The sequence below is a fragment of the Oenanthe melanoleuca genome, chromosome 2 (assembly GCF_029582105.1).
Source record: "Oenanthe melanoleuca isolate GR-GAL-2019-014 chromosome 2, OMel1.0, whole genome shotgun sequence".
Taxonomy (NCBI): Eukaryota; Metazoa; Chordata; class Aves; order Passeriformes; family Muscicapidae; genus Oenanthe; species Oenanthe melanoleuca.
The window spans coordinates 42,802,533-42,819,892 of record NC_079335.1 but is presented as its reverse complement, the minus strand read 5'-3'; the positions used below and the strand labels follow the sequence as shown (position 1 = coordinate 42,819,892).

The window sequence follows — 17,360 nt, the reverse complement described above, 5'->3', positions numbered from 1 at the left end:
GAGTGAATGCTTGTAAGGTCCCAGCTGAATTTCAGCAGGTTTCAAGTCTGCAGACTTTGAGTAACAGCCAAGAACTGTGGAAGTCTGAGAGGAACATGTGATACTAGGAGTCACTGGTTGTATAAGCTGCAAGATTTCCCTCTGTCTTCCTGCTTCCCTTCCCAAAAATAAAACACAAAGTTAAGTGCTGAAGCAAATCTTAGGGTTTTTCTTTTTAAAACAAGGATAAGATTTATACTTGTGCTGAAGTCAAAGCAGAGGAGACCAAGAGATGAAAACTGCTGTATCTAAAAGCTTACACCTCTTCCCACCTAGTACCTCACTGTAATAGGATTGAAAAATATCCTTGTCATCACAAGCTTTTGGTCCCTTGCTTAAGGCACCAAGCAAATCCCAAAAAAACAAGAATATTTTATAGCAGAACTGGTGTCTACAAAACACAGACTCTCACTCCAGGTTAGAAAGCAAGAGAGAAAATGCAAGTGTTTTCTTTCCATGAACTTCTGGTACACAATCAGACTTTTCCTCCATTGCTTGAAATATTACTACCCTGTGAATGAATCCTACTTTTCTCATTACATCAAAGAGCAACAGTCTTTGAGGGCTGCAGACTCTTACAGCAGTTCCTGTTTTGCTGTCTGGCCCATCTGAAATATCTAAAAGGCAAATTGGAACTAAAAGAGTGTTGAATGTTGTATGATTAAAGAAGGAAAACATATGTGTACTTTCCTTAGCACTTACAAAAAAAAAAACCAAAGTAGACAAGATTCTCCAACACAGGTGATCTGACATAAGGGAATATTTCATTAAAATTAGGTAAAAAGCTGCTGCTTCACCAGACTGGCTAATAGGGGGAGAGAACAGGAAGAACCAGTGCACCCAGAGATGCAAAAGAAATAAGCAATTTTTGCCAGCAATCTCATTGACTGCATTTTGATTCTGCAATTTGATATTGTGCTGTAGATCAATGGAGAAATGTTTGCCAAAATTTAAATGGGCACAGAAAGTGAAATAACAGACAGGACCATGGGAAAGTCTGACAACTTGAAGGTAACTCTCTGAGGAAAAAAGAGGAGGAATATGGATATTTGCTTGTATATAAGAAGAGTTCATCCAGTTTTTCAAGTGACAGGCTTAAGTCAGGAATATGAAGAGTTTCTAGACTACAAAGCTGTGATTTCCTAGAATAAAAAAAACCCCTAAGTCTTGGTGGGGAAAATGAGGTAGCAACAAACTAAAATCAAGCCAATAAATAACTTTTAAACACAAACATTTTCAGAAAAGCATGTAATATGAGCAATTACAAATGTTATGGACATTACTGATCTCAGAGGTGGCACAAACTGTTCAATACAATGAATGCCCTTTCTCTCTCTGCAATATTCAGGCACTACTTTACAATCAGACTTTTAAATTAATACCAAATACACTTTCTTCTGTTTATGAGGAAAGAAAGGTTGCTGTTCTCAAGAAGCTTCACACAGTCAAGTGCTCAGAACTACAGAAATCATACTTCTCTTTTAAAAGCATGAAGGTTATATGCTGGTGGCAATGCCTTCTTTTATTAGAAGTACTTGTGAAAAGTTTTCAAACCTCCGATTGCTTTTCAGATGCACAACTCTTTTCAAGAAAAAAAAGGGAAAAACAAAACAAAACTTGAGCACTGGAGGGATTAAATGTGTGGGTAGGTTGTTTTCTTGGTTTTCTTCAGAGGATATCCATTCATTAATCACTTACCAGCCCACGAACACATGGCAGCCTGCCTCTCTCTAGAAAGTGGCTGCAGAGCACAAAAGCCTCAGCAGAAGTATGTGATAGCTCAGTGCCAGCTTAAGTTCAAAGCAAAACACGAAGTGCAAAACATTTTCTATCAGGGAGAGGTGTGCCTGTTGTCTGGAAAGGACCCACCTGAGTTCTTGACTCAGTTCTGTCTCTAAGGCAGTGTCCCTCCCTGCCTTAGATCTCACCCACCTCTTTGAACTTCAAATTACCCCACTGGAGCTGTGCTGCCCAGCTCACTGAGAACAGGCACAGCTTTCCCTGGCACCACCTGCTCCTCCCAGGGAGCAAAGCACAGGACAAAGCACTCTTTGTCCAGCAGCACCTTCCTGGAGCAGCATTAAATTGCATCTGAGGGAGTGGAGAGTCTGAGCTGAACTTAAGCAGGCTCTGTCCCCAAAGTAACACAAGCTGGCAGCAGATACCATCATGCTGACAAGCAAAGCATGTGTGCCAGTCCAATGTTTGCTCTTCTCCTCAGGGCCAGGAAGAGAACTCTACAGAAAATTTACAGAAGACCCAACATACTACAAGCATCTAAGAGTGCTCAGCATCACTGAAGGAAAAATGAGCTCTTCCAGACCTTCCAAACCAGATGCAGCAGTTCAGGGTGGCTAATGAGGAGCAGCAGCTGCCCTCACTGCCATCATCAAGACAAAGGGGAGATGCCTAACTCACCATGCTCTCCTCCCTCAGTGTCCAAGGGATGGCTCTTCCAGAGTGGACAGCATGGGCCTGGAGGAATGGCCAAACTGTGCCTTGGGGACAGCCATGCCTTTGGACCTGAGAGAAACCTGTGCAGCTGCAGGCTGCCAGATCCCAGGGAGCTGTCCTGTCCTCCTCCTGCTGCCAGGGAAGCTCACTCCTGGGAAGACCTGCAGAGAGCACTTTCCTGTGAGTTAGCAGGACCTGGGGAGGAGCAGGTCCATCAGACACAGCTCTGTCAATAACAAATCAACCAGCAGGAACAGGTTTCAGTGGAATGCTTGTTGTACACCAGTCCCAACACCAGAGAAGGGCCCTCTGACTCATTCCCATCCAGCACCCCACCTGGGAAAGGTTCACATGACAAGGTTTTATGTTTCCTCATTTAAAAGACATTAAGAAAGCTATCAGCACACTTAGGTAAGCAATCAGAGCAGGGCACAGTGATTAGTCTGTATTAACAATTGCACACCTTCACTCTGTGGCAGGGAGGTGTGAGTTCACAGAGCATTTTCAACATCCTGGATGTGTTAGTGTGGCACACCCTGGAGCAGGGTGTTACTTTCTAATATCTTTATAGAAGTGTTTTTGTTATTAGTTGCCTCCTGTGTGCACAAACATGGCAGCAGACAGGTAAGAGGCATTCCCTCCAAACTCTGGGCAAAACTGATTAGAAGACTACAGAAAAAGAAAAGGATTTTTACATTTGTGTGTTTGTCTTTTGTTTTAAACATCATCTCAGAGAAACAGCTTTCCTCTCAGAATGGAAAAATATCAAACAGTTGAGAAATTGAACTATCAGTTGCAATAAGAGAGATAAGGCCCTAAAAAAAATCCAAGATTAAAAGTCTTGTTATGGTTTGATTAAATGTGGGAGCATTTGGGGCAAAATGACCTAGATGCTGCCAACTTGTCCCAAAGTGCTTTTTTCTCTCATTGCCTGCACTCACCAACACTAGCATGGCCTTTGAAGGAAAAGGCTGCACTGTGTAGGTGGGGGTATGCCCACATTCCATAGCCTCCTGTGCCACTTTTCCTGTGCAGCAGGTTTTTAGCAACCACATCCAGCAAGATCATCCACTTTCACATCAATAATCTGCACACATAAACAACCATGGCCACACAGCACAGGCATTTACAGCAGACTGAACCCAACCATTTACAGTCAGAGCAGAACACCTCTGCAGCTTGAGCTGATGAATCCTCAGGAACACCTTGGATAGTTTTGAGCTGTAAAGTCCTGGAAGGTGATGCAAGAAGAATCAGACAACACCCAAGAGCCACAGTATAAAAACCCTGAGAGAGTCTTCAGTGCCTTTCAGTTATCACAGAATACATCTGAGATGTGGTCACCAGCTTATCCCTGGGACACATCTTCCCATGCAGAACCTCTGCAGAAGAATGGAAAGTATCCTTCTTGGCAAGCAGCAGCACAGCAAAGTGTAATTCTGCAAGGCACCAACATGCCCTGTATTTTCCACAGTGAAATCACAAACCAGTATTTTCCAGAGGCTAGCAGGGGAGACATTTACCAAGGTAAAGGTTATTGTGCTGCCTAAGCCAAATGGAACAGTAATATTTAACATCAGCTGGAGGGCATTGGTAACACACACTTGCTTTTAGAGTAGAAATTAAGGATATCAGAGTACCAGGAACAAAATAAAACTGGTTCAGACAGAGAGCTGATAAGACCTTCCTGTAAGTATCAAATGTGAATTGTGTACCTGATGAAAGCAAGCAGCACCAAAGGAAGGTCCATCTGCTGTGATGGCTTACCTTGGATTCTTGTGAAACCCATTCCTTCCTGCCAAGACAGGGCACTATCAGGGCATTAATTTTAATATGCTCTCCATTCTATACACATGTGAAGACTTCTATTGTTTTAAGTGCCAAAACACATCAGCTATTTGGTTTTAATTACATAAAAATATAACTTGACGCTACATTAATTTTTACTCTAAAGAGAAGCAAAGTTGGAGAGAATATTCAAGAGACAATGTTTACACTAACAGCTGTCATATATGATATTTAAGAGCAAAATTTAACTATGTCTGCCATCACCAAAAGAAACAACCATGGTAGCACCTTCATAGTAGAGAAAGCACCACCAGCAAGACTGTACAGCTCAGGTTCTGATAGTAAATTTTCACTTAAATGTAAAATACAGCATACCCCTTCTTTAGTAAGGCATTATTGTATTTGGGTTTTTTTAAATATTATTGTATTGTTTAATAAGTGTATCAAAGCCTGATTTAACAAGTAGCAAAATAAGATTTACTTTATGCTCATATTTATATATACAAGTGATAACTTTGTGGCACTTAAACTGTAATCTCAGGAAAATAAAGTCAGTTTCAGTGTCTCTTCCTGCTCAACTGTTACAACCAATATCATGTTGCAATTTGTGACACTGAAATTCTTCTAGGGTTAAAAAACAAAAAAAGGTACTCTATTAAAGCCAAAACAAACATAGAAAATAATTTCAGTGAACTCTTATGTTCCCTCTCTAAGGGTCACTCTGGTAGGCAGTACATCTTAGCTGACAGAAGTTTAAAAACTGCAAAAAGCAGCCCTACAATCCAGGTCAGCACCCAGCCCAGCAAGGCAGCTTAGGCAGCTGCACTAAACTTGGCTCTCCAGGGAGGGTTCTGGATCCCAAGAGCAGGGAACAGGAGGCACTGCACAGGCAGCACTGAAAGCACATCACTGTTAGCTCTGCATGGCTCTCACAGCAGCACAAGTTGATCTCTAGGGTATGGAAGGCACCTCTAACTGCATTTAGATGTTAGCATCCAAGTGCCAGACTGCAGAGCTTCACTCACTCATCCTTCACATGTGTAGATTCATCCCCTCCTTTCATGCAGGCAAGCCCACCAGACATGCTCTGGTTCTGCAAGTCAGCACAGAGCATTTTTGTGAAGTTCCTCTGGCAACACTGGAGCTCATCATGTGTTCAGTAAGTGCCCTCACTAGGTGGAAGCTTCTGAACTTTCAGGTATTTTCATCTCATTAATGAGGGTTTTGTGGCAGGGAACATTCTTTGACAGCAAAATGTATTCTGCTAACTAAACACACCCTCTTTTCCTGAATTATTAACACAAGTCAGGAAGAACAGCACATTGACACTTTTGCAGTATCTCAGGGGACAGATTCTGATTTTGCTGGTGTCTGTGCAAATTTAAGATATGAACGAATGGAAATATGAAGAGTCAGGAAACCCTGCCTAGCATATCTTCATTAACTTTAAAAATAAAGAGCCAAACCAAGCCTTCAGTAAACCCCTTAAGATCTTTCATGCCAACAACCATTTTATTTTCCATTCTCCTTCTTCCAGGAATCAGTGTGAGGATTTTGAAACACAGTATTCAGCTCGAAGGAAGTGAAGTTTTTATCTGTCCACATCACTGGAGCTTATGCAGCCAGGTGATGTAAAAAAATATAAAAATCAACATTACTAAGTACAAGCACTAGAAAATGTTTATGCTAAGGAAGTTAACTTCAGTGAGTTTTGAAGCCACATATATTATGACACTATATGCCAGCAAACCAAAGCTTTTAAATGCATTTTAGAAAAATTAAGGTTCCAGCAGTGAATTCCAAGGAGAAAGAAGCACTTAAGAAGGCAAGTGGTGTAATTTTCATCTGGAATAGGGTGCATCACTGCAGCTGCAGCACTGCTGTGACTGACACACAAGAATTCAGCCAGGTCCTGTCCAACTCAGCACTGCCTCAGTGCACAGTGTTTTAAAGGAGACTGTAGCAGAGCCAAGTACATTATTCAATTGATAACTGGTTCTACAGAAGGCTAATTAAAACACTAACCCCACATCTTTATTTTGTAGCCAAGGCTCTTTCAGTTCACACTTTCCAGCTTTTAAGAGTTTTCTATCTACTGCTGTAAGATAAGCACTTCCCACTCACATTGTATTGTTCTGTTCAGCTTGTGACTAAGAACACTAAACAGTAGTATTAAAAATAATTTCCTAGGAAAGTAAAAATAATTTGAAATCATAAAATAAGTATGGATTAGTTGGATGATAGCTACTTGGAACAACACTATTACTCTATCACCCAAGAAGGCAGACAAAGACAAGGCACTACTGAAAAGCATTAGTTTAAAACTGCAGCATTATTATGAAGAGTCTCTGGTGTTTAACATGGAAATATCAGAAAATCCCCTCCAGCTTGAATGTAAAATCTATTCCATCTTTGACCAAACTTCAAGGCAATTTCAAACTTTCACACTTGTGTCCCCACATTCACACATGAGAAGTGCTGGCAACTCATTATGCTCAAATTGCAGCCAATTCCTCAACACAGCTATGTGCTCTGTCAATGTGTGCTCAATGAAATATATCTATTCAGCAGCCCTGCAAGCAAGTCAGCATCTCTTGCTCTGTTACATTACTAAAAAGTTAACTCACAGCCATATGAGCTAACACATGAGAGGCTTAGCTTCACTCCCAAATGCAGTAACCAGCATAAGTGGTAGGCAATTCATTATATTTGAATTTGTGTTTCAGGTCAGCAATAGCTTTACCTGCATAATGCACAGGGATTTCTATCTTTGGCCCTATGACATAGTGGCCCTCCTCCAGACTGTGAGCTGTAATTGTTGTCCACTGCCGACACGAGTGAATCAGCAGATGATCGCTCTCACGAAGACCTTCCACAGTTTCTCCTGCAAAACAGATGGAGGGGTTTTTAAAAAATAAAATAAACCACACTTACTGCATGATAAACCAGGAAAACATCACAACAAGCTTTTTATTCTTATTGGCTTTTTTCCCCCAGACTTTTAGATAATTAAAAATTCAATTAAGTAAATTTCAACTCTATTCAGTATTCACTTTTGCAACTTAAGCACTTTACCTTCCAGAAAACAACATGAAGCAAAATACCTCAGTGCACACATACATTATCACAGAGAAGCAATCAGGTTACTGAGTAGTGGCTCTGGGGTTCCTTTTTCAACTTTCTGCATAAACACACTGCTCGTATTGCTATTTTGGTCTACCTGTCTGACTTGATACAAATACTTTACAGGTCCTTTAGTTTTGAAATAATGGAAAAAAAACAACCCAACATATTTTCATATTTTAAAAGAGAAGCATCACACTACCATACAGAAGTAACTGGGTGTCACACAAGATACAGAGATTTCATCTTTGTCATTCTAACTGCTTAATTAGTCATTCAGATGTCTATAAACTTAATCCTGTCACTTAAGGAAGAGAAATGAATAATTAAATAAATATTTTAAAAAACCAAACACAAACACCCAAGTCCCCTCTAAGACTGAAATTTAACCAGAAGCCTACTCAGACAATGTGTAGCTCACCTAAGGCACTCTCTCATACTCCTGTATTCTGGTGTTTGTCAAACCCATCCCAAACACAGCCAAAGATCCAGCTCTCCTTTATTCCCCTGCCCATAACAACTTTGCATTTCTGCAGAACATCCTCCCCTGTTCTACGGTTTGCACTCCAGGTCTGGAGTGCTTTGCCAGGCTTTCCAGCAATTGCAAGAGCCATTATTAGACAGACCACTATAAGTGCTAGCTACACACACCTCAAGCATGATATGACATATGAACAGAATTTCACAGAGCAGGAAACTCTTCTGTGCATCATCACAGAACTGCTCCCACACACCTGCAGTCCAGCCCAATACACTTCTGCATTAAGCACACACAAAAAACAGCCTCTCTCCAGGTGTCTTTGAAGCAGTCACTCAGACTTTCAGGAACACTCAGTAGACACTAAACATGGGCCAAGAATAATGAAACTTTCGATTTCATTTTCCTTCTCTCCCACCAGCCCTCTGCAGTTACAGCCAAAAATAACGCAAATAGTTCAGCCCTGGAATCAAGCTTGGACAAAATCCATCCCCTTCAGCTACTACAACAAACTGAACTTTCTCCTCACTGTCCTGGTATTCCTAAAAGCCAGTGGAAGAATGAGGATTTCCTCAGCCTGGGGCAGCAGATATTTCCTCTGTTCTGTCTCTGCAGAGGAGAGCTACTTCCCACTCAGCTTTTTTTTTGCCTGCAACAGCCACTCTTCCACTGTAGACAACAACTTCTACACACCCCATTCCTTCCTGATTTCATGCTCCCATTCTATCAGAAAGCACCCTCCTACACGATTCAAAAGAGAGCAACTGGTGTGTGTGAGAATTGTCAAGGTTTTAAATCAGAAGAGACCATTATGACCATCTGCTCCCATACCCTCTGGCCACAGGATTCTGCTTGTTTCCTCCAGAAACTCAGATCTGGCTAAACCAGGGAGAGACACAGCCCAATCTGCAGAGTCCAATATATGGACTTCCCTGGTCTGCTGTTCCATGGCCTGTTAAACCTTAAAAACATTCCTGTTCTGCTCATTTGTGTCTTTAACTTATAATCATGGGTCAACTGCTATGATAGGGGTGTAGAAGAGGAGCAAAAAAAAAAATAAAAAAAAAATTAAAAAGTCAGAAGGAATACAAAGCTCCTTAGTACCAGTTATTCTGGCTCCTATGAAAGTACATTTCTAGGTTTCCTTTTCCACAGCACTGAAAGTAGCTCCAGGTAACCAGGCCATTTCATGAACTGGCTTCCAGGTGTTCCCTGGACCACATCCCTTGGCTGCCCAGACAGGCAGGCTGTTTAACACCAGCTCCTGATCCCTGGGAAGCACCATCCCTCCCCTGACAGCACACTGGGATAAGGGATCTCAAAGCCTAGGGAAGGGAGGAAAAATTACCATGCAGCACCAGGGAACTCTTTTCCATCTTGAAAGAAATTCAGATTTATTTGCTGAAGGAATTATGCATCTGCTAAGCTTTAGCAAATTATCAGACCTCAAGCATCTCCTGTTTCCTGCTCACAGGTCAACCTCTAATATATATAAAAATTACCTTCAGTTTGCTGCAAAGCATTACAATTTTGAGGGAAAACACAATAATAATAACAACAATAACAGTAATAATAATAGAAACAACAACAATAATAAATGGTGTTATTTGAAACTCATGTTTCAGTTTTGAGAGTTACACTCATGCTTCCTATAATCTGTGGCAACAAGTAATTATTCTGTCCCACAACACAATCCAACCAATGATACCTAAGGGAAGACCTAGTATTTTACTAGTGTTACTGACAGTGGTGACCAAGTTTGGAATAAAACACAAAGCATCTCTGGTAAACTTTTTCTCTGCCTTACAATCTGTAGGTATAATTTCAGAATATTACCTAAAGGGAGGCTGGACTCTACATCTAGGATTGCAGGGAAATAATTACAGTATGGGTCACCCTCGAAGAATCTGAGGAAGATATTCTCAGGAAAATAAAGACACCCATTACCAAAAAGTGCTTCCAGCCATGGCTCACATGCTGAGATCTGTTTAAGTGGTTGCTCCACTAAAACTGGGTGGGACAGGTGAGTGTAAAGAGAGATTAGTAAGGCAGGCCCAAGGGTGACTATGTCTGCAGCTGGAGGTAGCTGTATTTTTTTAAACAGAACCTTGGAAACCACAATTCTCATTACACCAATTATTTGCTGCAACCGATTACATCGGAAATGAATTTTGTGCCACAGGAGACTGGAGGAGCCCAGGTGAAGCAGATGTGACAGGGAGTCGACACTCCCCTTGGCTCCTTAACAAAGGGCAGGTCTGTCCTTACCCAGCCCAGATCTTTCCTAACCATAGGTGAGACATTCCTGGGGTTTGCTTTATAGGAAGAGGCTCTCTGTCACCAAGGGATTAAAGGACTATCAAAAACACCTGACTAATCATGGTCTCCAAGCTATGGAAGGAAAATGTGACTGAGGCCAACAAAGCAACTCACTTCTTTCTTCCCTTTTCTTCTATTCTGTCTCTCCCATAAGAATTACTCACTGATTTTAAAGTGGTTTCTTCCTGGAGGGGAGGATCTTCCAGGCTGGAAACACTTCTGACCCAGCCCAGTCGGTGACTCCTGTCCCAGCCCAATCCAGCCCAGGCTCATTTAGCCCTTTACACTCCTCTCAGCCAACCATACCTTGCAAAAGAGCCTCACACATTCAATCTGATTTCCCCCCTGCTGCAGTAAGTTATGCAAGCTTTCCATTAATCACATTTTAGCTGTGTGGGAGAGACCTCAGCAGCCTCAAATTCTCCAGCTATGCAACTCTGTTCTCACCTATTCAACACACTCCAGGCTGCTGCTTACATAAAAATAAGATGCCATGAGAAAACAGAGAACACAGGCCACTCGTCTTTAGTAACAGTTTTGTCTCTTATGATCCAGCATGGATTAGCTGCTCTATCTTTTCACCCTCTCCTCCCTGCCCTGCATGCCTGCAGTATAATTAAACCACTACAAAGAATCTACAGGAAAATACTTGTGCTGGTCTTTTATCCCCCCAAACAAAAGTCAAGAGAGGCAATGAACTACCACATGCAATTCTCCACCTTTCCCCAAGTTACCCAAGTCCTTCCAAAATATGAGTCAAGTTTATTCACAATAATGACTGAGAGAGACTAAGACACCCATGATTGGCTAGCAGCTCCTAAACCCTAAATCAAATGTCAACACCCAGCCTTGACTGAGGTTAAAAGCCTCACACCTCTCAGCTGGAAACACAGCCAGTATGTTCCAACACAAGCTGATCTCCCACAAGCACTCTGACCACAGTCAGTATTTGGGTGTTTCACTCAGCACCACCAAAGCAGCACTGCAATAGGTCTCCAGGTGGTCATTGCAAATGAGATTCATATCATTTTTTAACAGCTTGACCCATTTCTGTACAATTCCTAAAACCCTATAATATTGCCAACCCTATCTTGTTGAAGGGTAGCTGCAGGGAAAACACTGATCAGGAAAGGAAAATCATTCAAATGTTGATACAGTTATTTAAAAAAAAAAGGTAATTGCTTAATCAAGGGTCCCATGCTTATTAAATACTACCTACATCAAATGCCAATACTACTTTAATAATTCTTTCCAGTTCCAAAACTGGATCACCCATATTTGGCAAATCCTGACTCTGTCATTGTAAACTTTAAAATTAACAGCTAACAACTGTAGCAAGACTGATGGAAGAGGAACAGGATCCCTCCATCTACAAATTCAGAGATGAAATTCTGTTTTCACCTGCACTTTTTAAGAACTAGGTGAGAAAACAGAGGTCAACTCATGCAGGGACTGAGTTTATAAATGTTTATTTATAAAGAAAGAAGCTAATTTCTTCTGAAAAGAGACCTCTCTGCGAGTTGTTGTCACTCCTTATTTTCTAAAGACACACACATTTTCATTTAGTTTAGCATTTCACAATTCCAATACATCTGTGAATTCCCCAAAGCCTCAGGAGAACTGAAGACCATTTCAGTTTTGAAGGGTCTGAGCACTCCTCTCTCCTCTTTGCTTCCTCCTGGATCATAGAACACCTCAAGTTGGAAGAGACCCATAACAACCATCAAGCACAGCTGCTCATTTCTCACAGGACTGCCTAAAAACTAAACCATATGGGTAAGAATCATCAAGATGCTCCTTGAACTCTTGACAGGTTTGTTGCCCTGATCACTTCCATGGAAAGCCTGTTCCAGTGACTGAGAAGAGTCTTTTCCTAATATCCATTACAATCCACAAAAGAAAATTCACACAGGTCCCAAGTACTCTGCTTGCCAAAGACAACAATGACTTTTCAACACCAACCACTAAAGAAAATTCATTAAACAAATGAAAAGAACCAACAACAAGTCAACAACAAAACTTCTAAGGTTCTCTTATTATCGAAAAACTTGCACTCGAGTTACTGCAAAATGTTCAGACCAATATGACTCACTCACAGAAACTACACTGCTAAAAATAAGCAGTGATGTACAGGAATATAAATGCTTTATAATGCCACACACTTTGTCATTGTGGCTAAGAGTTTGCATCACTGCCTCAAAGCACAAGCTTTGTGTCTGGATATTAAGATAGTAGGTGAGCAGGTAACTCAGAGAAAGAGAAGCTGTCACAGGCAAGGTTCCAGCAACACAACAGATTCCATTGACACACACCAGATGAGCCCAATGCCATTTCCTCCTGCCAGGAAGGTGGTTATGGACACATTCCACTCATCCCATTCATCACAGGAGGCTGCAAAGGGAGCTCAATGCTGTCCCTTGCACACTGAATTTGCTCTCTCTGGATGGAAAAGAACCGGGAGCTCCCAAGAAACTTAAGATGGCTTTTGTGAAATAATTGATGAAAAGGATGCCTGGGAAAACCCCAGGGGAAACTCAGCAAGACTTAGGGCCATGTGTTTTCATTAAGCCTGAGCACCATCTGCATGCAAGGTAACAGATGCTGTACAATTAAGTGCATCACCCAGACTGTCTTGGTCAGTTAAGTAGGTGGTGAGTTTAATTATTCCATCTAATGTTCCATAATCACATTACATATCATTACATAGGAAAATCTCAGCAATATTAAAAATCATGACTGGGTGCTCAGCCAGGTACCTACCAAACCACACAAAAGAATAACATCAACCTTATTCCCCCCTCGAGTTTGCACTAACATTTGCCAGGAATGAAGTGCTAGCTAGAAAAAGAGGTGGCTGGCTGGACAGGTGAGCACCTATGCTGTGAAATAATTAGGCAGAACTGTCAGCATGTGGCTAATATTACAAGGGAAAGAGGTTTATCTGGCAACAACTGAAAGCTAAGCTATTAGAAGCCAGAAGAAAGATAGAAGTGAGGTTCTTACTTATTCATCATGCTCCCACTGCCCTGAGGAGCCCTACTTACACACTGTCTTCTTCTCTGGGCATGCAGCTTCCCTGGACCTCCCCTAGCTGAGGACCAAACAAGCCATGCATTAAGACAAACCTTAACATTACCCCATCATGAAAACAGAAGGACAGCCCCATATAGATTGTAACTTCATTTCATACTGTCTCTCGTTAAAAAAAAAAAAAAAAAAAAAAAAAAAAAAAAAAAAAAAAAAAAAAAAAGAGACAAAAAAGACAAAAAAGACAGTATTACAGACTTGCATGCTCTGTGCAAAGAGATGTTTTGGGTCAGAGGGAGGTCACACTGCTAGCACAAATATAAATGCCAGTGCTGCTTTTTCATGGCAAAAGAAAGAACCTACAAAACCTGGTACTAGCAAACTAATAAAAGCTGTTTTGTTTTTGGAAAGGCAAACTTGTGTTTCTACAGACATAGCTAGTCACATAGCTCCCACACAAGGTAACACCTTAAGATGAATTCAATTTCTTTTCATCTTATTGGGAGATCCACAGAACGTCAAAAATGAAGCCAAGGCCTCCTCTCAGCACAAAAGCTTGGGGGAGACCCCATCTAAAAATGGGAAGCCCAGGGCCAAGCACTGAGGAGACCACACACAGGTCAGAAACAGCAGCAGCTGTGAACTGCAGGCATCCCACACTTCATTCCCCTTGGCAATGAGGGTCTGGGAGCACCCCAGGCACCTGCAAGCCTTCCCAAGGTATGCCTTGCATACCACCAGTGCTGGGTACCACAACGTGCTTCCCTCTTTAAAAGAACTAAAATGAGAAAGAAAAGATCAATCATAACTCAAGAGCCATTCTTATCTCAGAGTCTTCTTTCCTCTCACTGGTGGGCTAATCCTTTACATAATCTTCAAAGAGGTCTCAGCACTTCAGTTCTTGTTTAGCCAGTTGTTTTTTTTGGGCTTCTGATCTCTTAAAATACAACACAACAAAAACCAAGGCATAACATCCACAAAAAAAACACCAGATGGCAACTTCTTGTCCCACACAAACCAAGTAAGCCAAAACAAAAAGATGTACACCAGGCTGCATCACAAAGAGCACTCACTGTTAGTTTGAATTTGTACTCATCTGATTCAGGGACACACAGGAACACCACTAGCACTCAAGCAGCACTGCACTATGTTGTTTTCATGGTATTAAGAATGCAAGTTATCTGAAAAAACATACACAAAAAAGCCCTCAGAGTGTTAGCATAGGAAGAAAGCTACTGAAAGAGAATTCCAAGTTCCTTGCAACAATGCACAGGACAGCTTCCATCCAGCTTGCACAGTGCTGTCAGCACATGATCCTTCACCACCTCCAGCACCCAGCTGTGCTACTGCCACAGCATTTCACTGGCACAACAGCTGCCTCTTCTCCTGTCACTGATACTTGGGGCTTTCTTCCTTCATAATGATGAGCTTGGGATTTACCTTTTAGGTAAAGAAACAAAAAGTTTTCTGTTAAGTCTGAATACTTAAATTAGGACAAATTATTTTATTATTAATTAGCAGGCTGTGCCACCTCTCCTTATGAGAACACCATCTGAACTCTGAGGGAGGGTGGAGAGAGAAAGTCAAACCTTTTGTTTTGTGCACACTGCATCATCCTGCAGACTATCTGCTGGGTATTTTATCTGTGGAGACACACCTCAATGAATGTCAAAGGCTAATAAATATTAAATCAGGGTAGTTTGCTTGCTTAAGCCTTGGCACCGTCCTTCCTTACTGACTCAAATCTCCATTGAGCTGTTCAGCCTGTCAGAGCTATTTCCTTGGCAAAAGCACTGGTCTGTGATGTAGGTCAGCAGAAAAAGTTCATTAGGTAGACAACAGCATCTGAATTGTCCAGTCTAAAGTAGCAAAGAAAATTTGTAGGGAAAAAATTCACATTGTTGTAATGTTCCTTAAAGGAAGGGGAAGAAAACCCCAGAAATATTTAGCTACATGATGGAGCCCACTTGTAGCAACATTAGACCTACAAAAATTATTTTTTTTTAAAATATCACTGTGACTGAACAGATGCTCAAGAGAGTTACTCTTGCATAAAATGCCTAATGGCAGAGAGGTAAAAAGAGCAGACAATTGTAGAAAACACTACTACTACTGAAGAAAAACCTTCTCTGAAAGCCACTTAATGAGATCAGTCTTTCTGATTCCACACAGACACAAAAAAAGGGTGATTAAAAAATTAAAAATCAAGCTGATCAGAGAAACTTCCTTGCGTAAAAGGAAGCATAACAACTTGTGTGGGAGTGTATCATGCAAAGTCTAAATACAGACTGCCAGTAAGTTAAAAGGGTAAATATTGTAATTTCTAGGAGCAAATATTGTAGTTTCTAGGAGTAAGATGAAAAAACATCTTACAACAACCCAACCAAAACAAACCACATTAAAATTTAAACATCTCAGGGCTATATAATGTAGTGTACTAAATTTTTAATTTAAAGTGGGCACATTCATTAGGAAAGCCTGACAGTGGTCTCAACTGACTTTCTGTGTTTGAGCATAGTGGAAAAGATGAAAGCAGAAAGCTCTATACCCACCTACACAATCTTTTGAGCTTGCAACACAAGGATCTAGAAAAAAATTCCAGCAACATCTAGGGCTATTGATAATCAGCCTCACTTTTCAGTTTCCCTTCTTCCTTCTCAAACAAATTCCCAAGTAGTTTTCCATATGTGCTTCCATTTCTGCAGCACATTCATTTGTGCTGCTTCCCATTATCTGGATCAATGGGCATTTCTGTCACTATTCAAACTGCAACTTAACACTCCTCTCTCCAAAAAAAAAAAAAATCCAAAGCACTACTGACTTGACCTTCCATCATCAGCACAGACTTCATGTCTTCCAGTGGGTGAAAATTTTCCTTTGACAGCATAAGGATTCATACTTATTTTGATTTTAACATGACTTACATTCTTCCTTCTTTTGCCAAAAACAAGAAGTGGGAAAAAAGTTGTAAGCATGGAAGTTCAGGCAAAATTAGTTGAAATTCTTGTGTGCTGTCTGTCAGATTAAGGTTCAACCTACTGGTGTTTAGAGTTGCTTTTTAATTACAAAAGAGGTTTAAAAAAAGAGGTTTAAATTTTTTTTTATTTGAGAGCTAGGCATCAAAGCCAGCTCAGTTTGTGCCTTGCTAACTCAACAACAGTTTCACGTCATCTCTTTCCCAGTTTGCTGCTGAGACAATGCAGGAAATGTCCACGAGACTTGTCCAGACTCATCCAGCCCAGAGTGCTGCCCACCAGCAGCAAGGTCTGCCACCAGCAATTACACTTGTCTCCACCTTGCATGGTGGAGGGAGGGACACTGAACCTTCCAGCAGCTTCAGGGAGAGCTGGGCAAGACATCTACCCAGGAAATAGTTTGTCCCAGATGAAGCCTCTTGCTACTGTACTCCCTGGGTGAAATGCAGCTGCTGTTGGCTGCACTGCAAGAGTTTCCAGTTGTCTGAATGGGGAATCCAGTCTGCTTCACTGACCCTACCTGTTGAGTGAGGAAGGAGCAAGGACAGCACCACCCTCAGAGTGCCTTGCATTACTGCCTGGGGTACTTTGTGCATTGATGTAATCCTTCAGCCTCACACTGCTGTGATCAGACTTTGCTCTGAGCAACCATTAAATATTTCACAATCAAGAGAAAGGAGATAAGGCTTTATTTCTGCAATTTCCAATCCCTCTGCAAAAGCCTGATAAAATCAAATTGCTCCAATCCAACTGATGCTGAACTTAGGCTATCACCCACTAGTACCTAACAAGAGAGCAGAGACTCCCAACCACCTATTCTTTTTATGCCTGCCAGCAAGAAGACAGATTTATTTCTCTAGGATTAGCATTTTGCTATGGGAATGACTGGATATACCAGTACGGTTGCAACAAATCAGCATAAACCATAATCTCATTACCAAGCTATGGGACAGATTAATCCACTGAAAAATTCAGTTTGTTCTAAGGCAAGCTTTTCCCTAGCTGCAAATATACAGAGACAGCATCTCACTGAGTCTTCAAAAAAAACTGTTTGACCTACTGCAGGGAAGAGAAGAACAAATATTTTAAATAAGCAGTAAGTGGAATTTTGGTGCCACTGCCACTGATGGTAAATTGCCTCTCTGCTGACTTCAGCA

At 41.3% G+C, this 17,360-nt stretch overlaps 1 protein-coding gene across 3 annotated transcripts in view; it reads right to left on the bottom strand.

Annotated features, from left to right (window-relative positions):
• Window positions 1-17,360, bottom strand: part of GAREM1 (GRB2 associated regulator of MAPK1 subtype 1) — a 99,746-nt gene that overhangs the window by 69,677 nt on the left and 12,709 nt on the right. For 2 of the 3 annotated variants that reach the window (XM_056483979.1, XM_056483978.1), the window contains exon 2: window positions 7,025-7,165. In XM_056483979.1, coding sequence (XP_056339954.1) covers window positions 7,025-7,165 — 141 coding nt within the window. Of the gene's footprint in view, window positions 1-7,024; window positions 7,166-17,360 lie in introns of those variants that run through there. The other variant, XM_056483980.1, reaches the window with a different exon arrangement.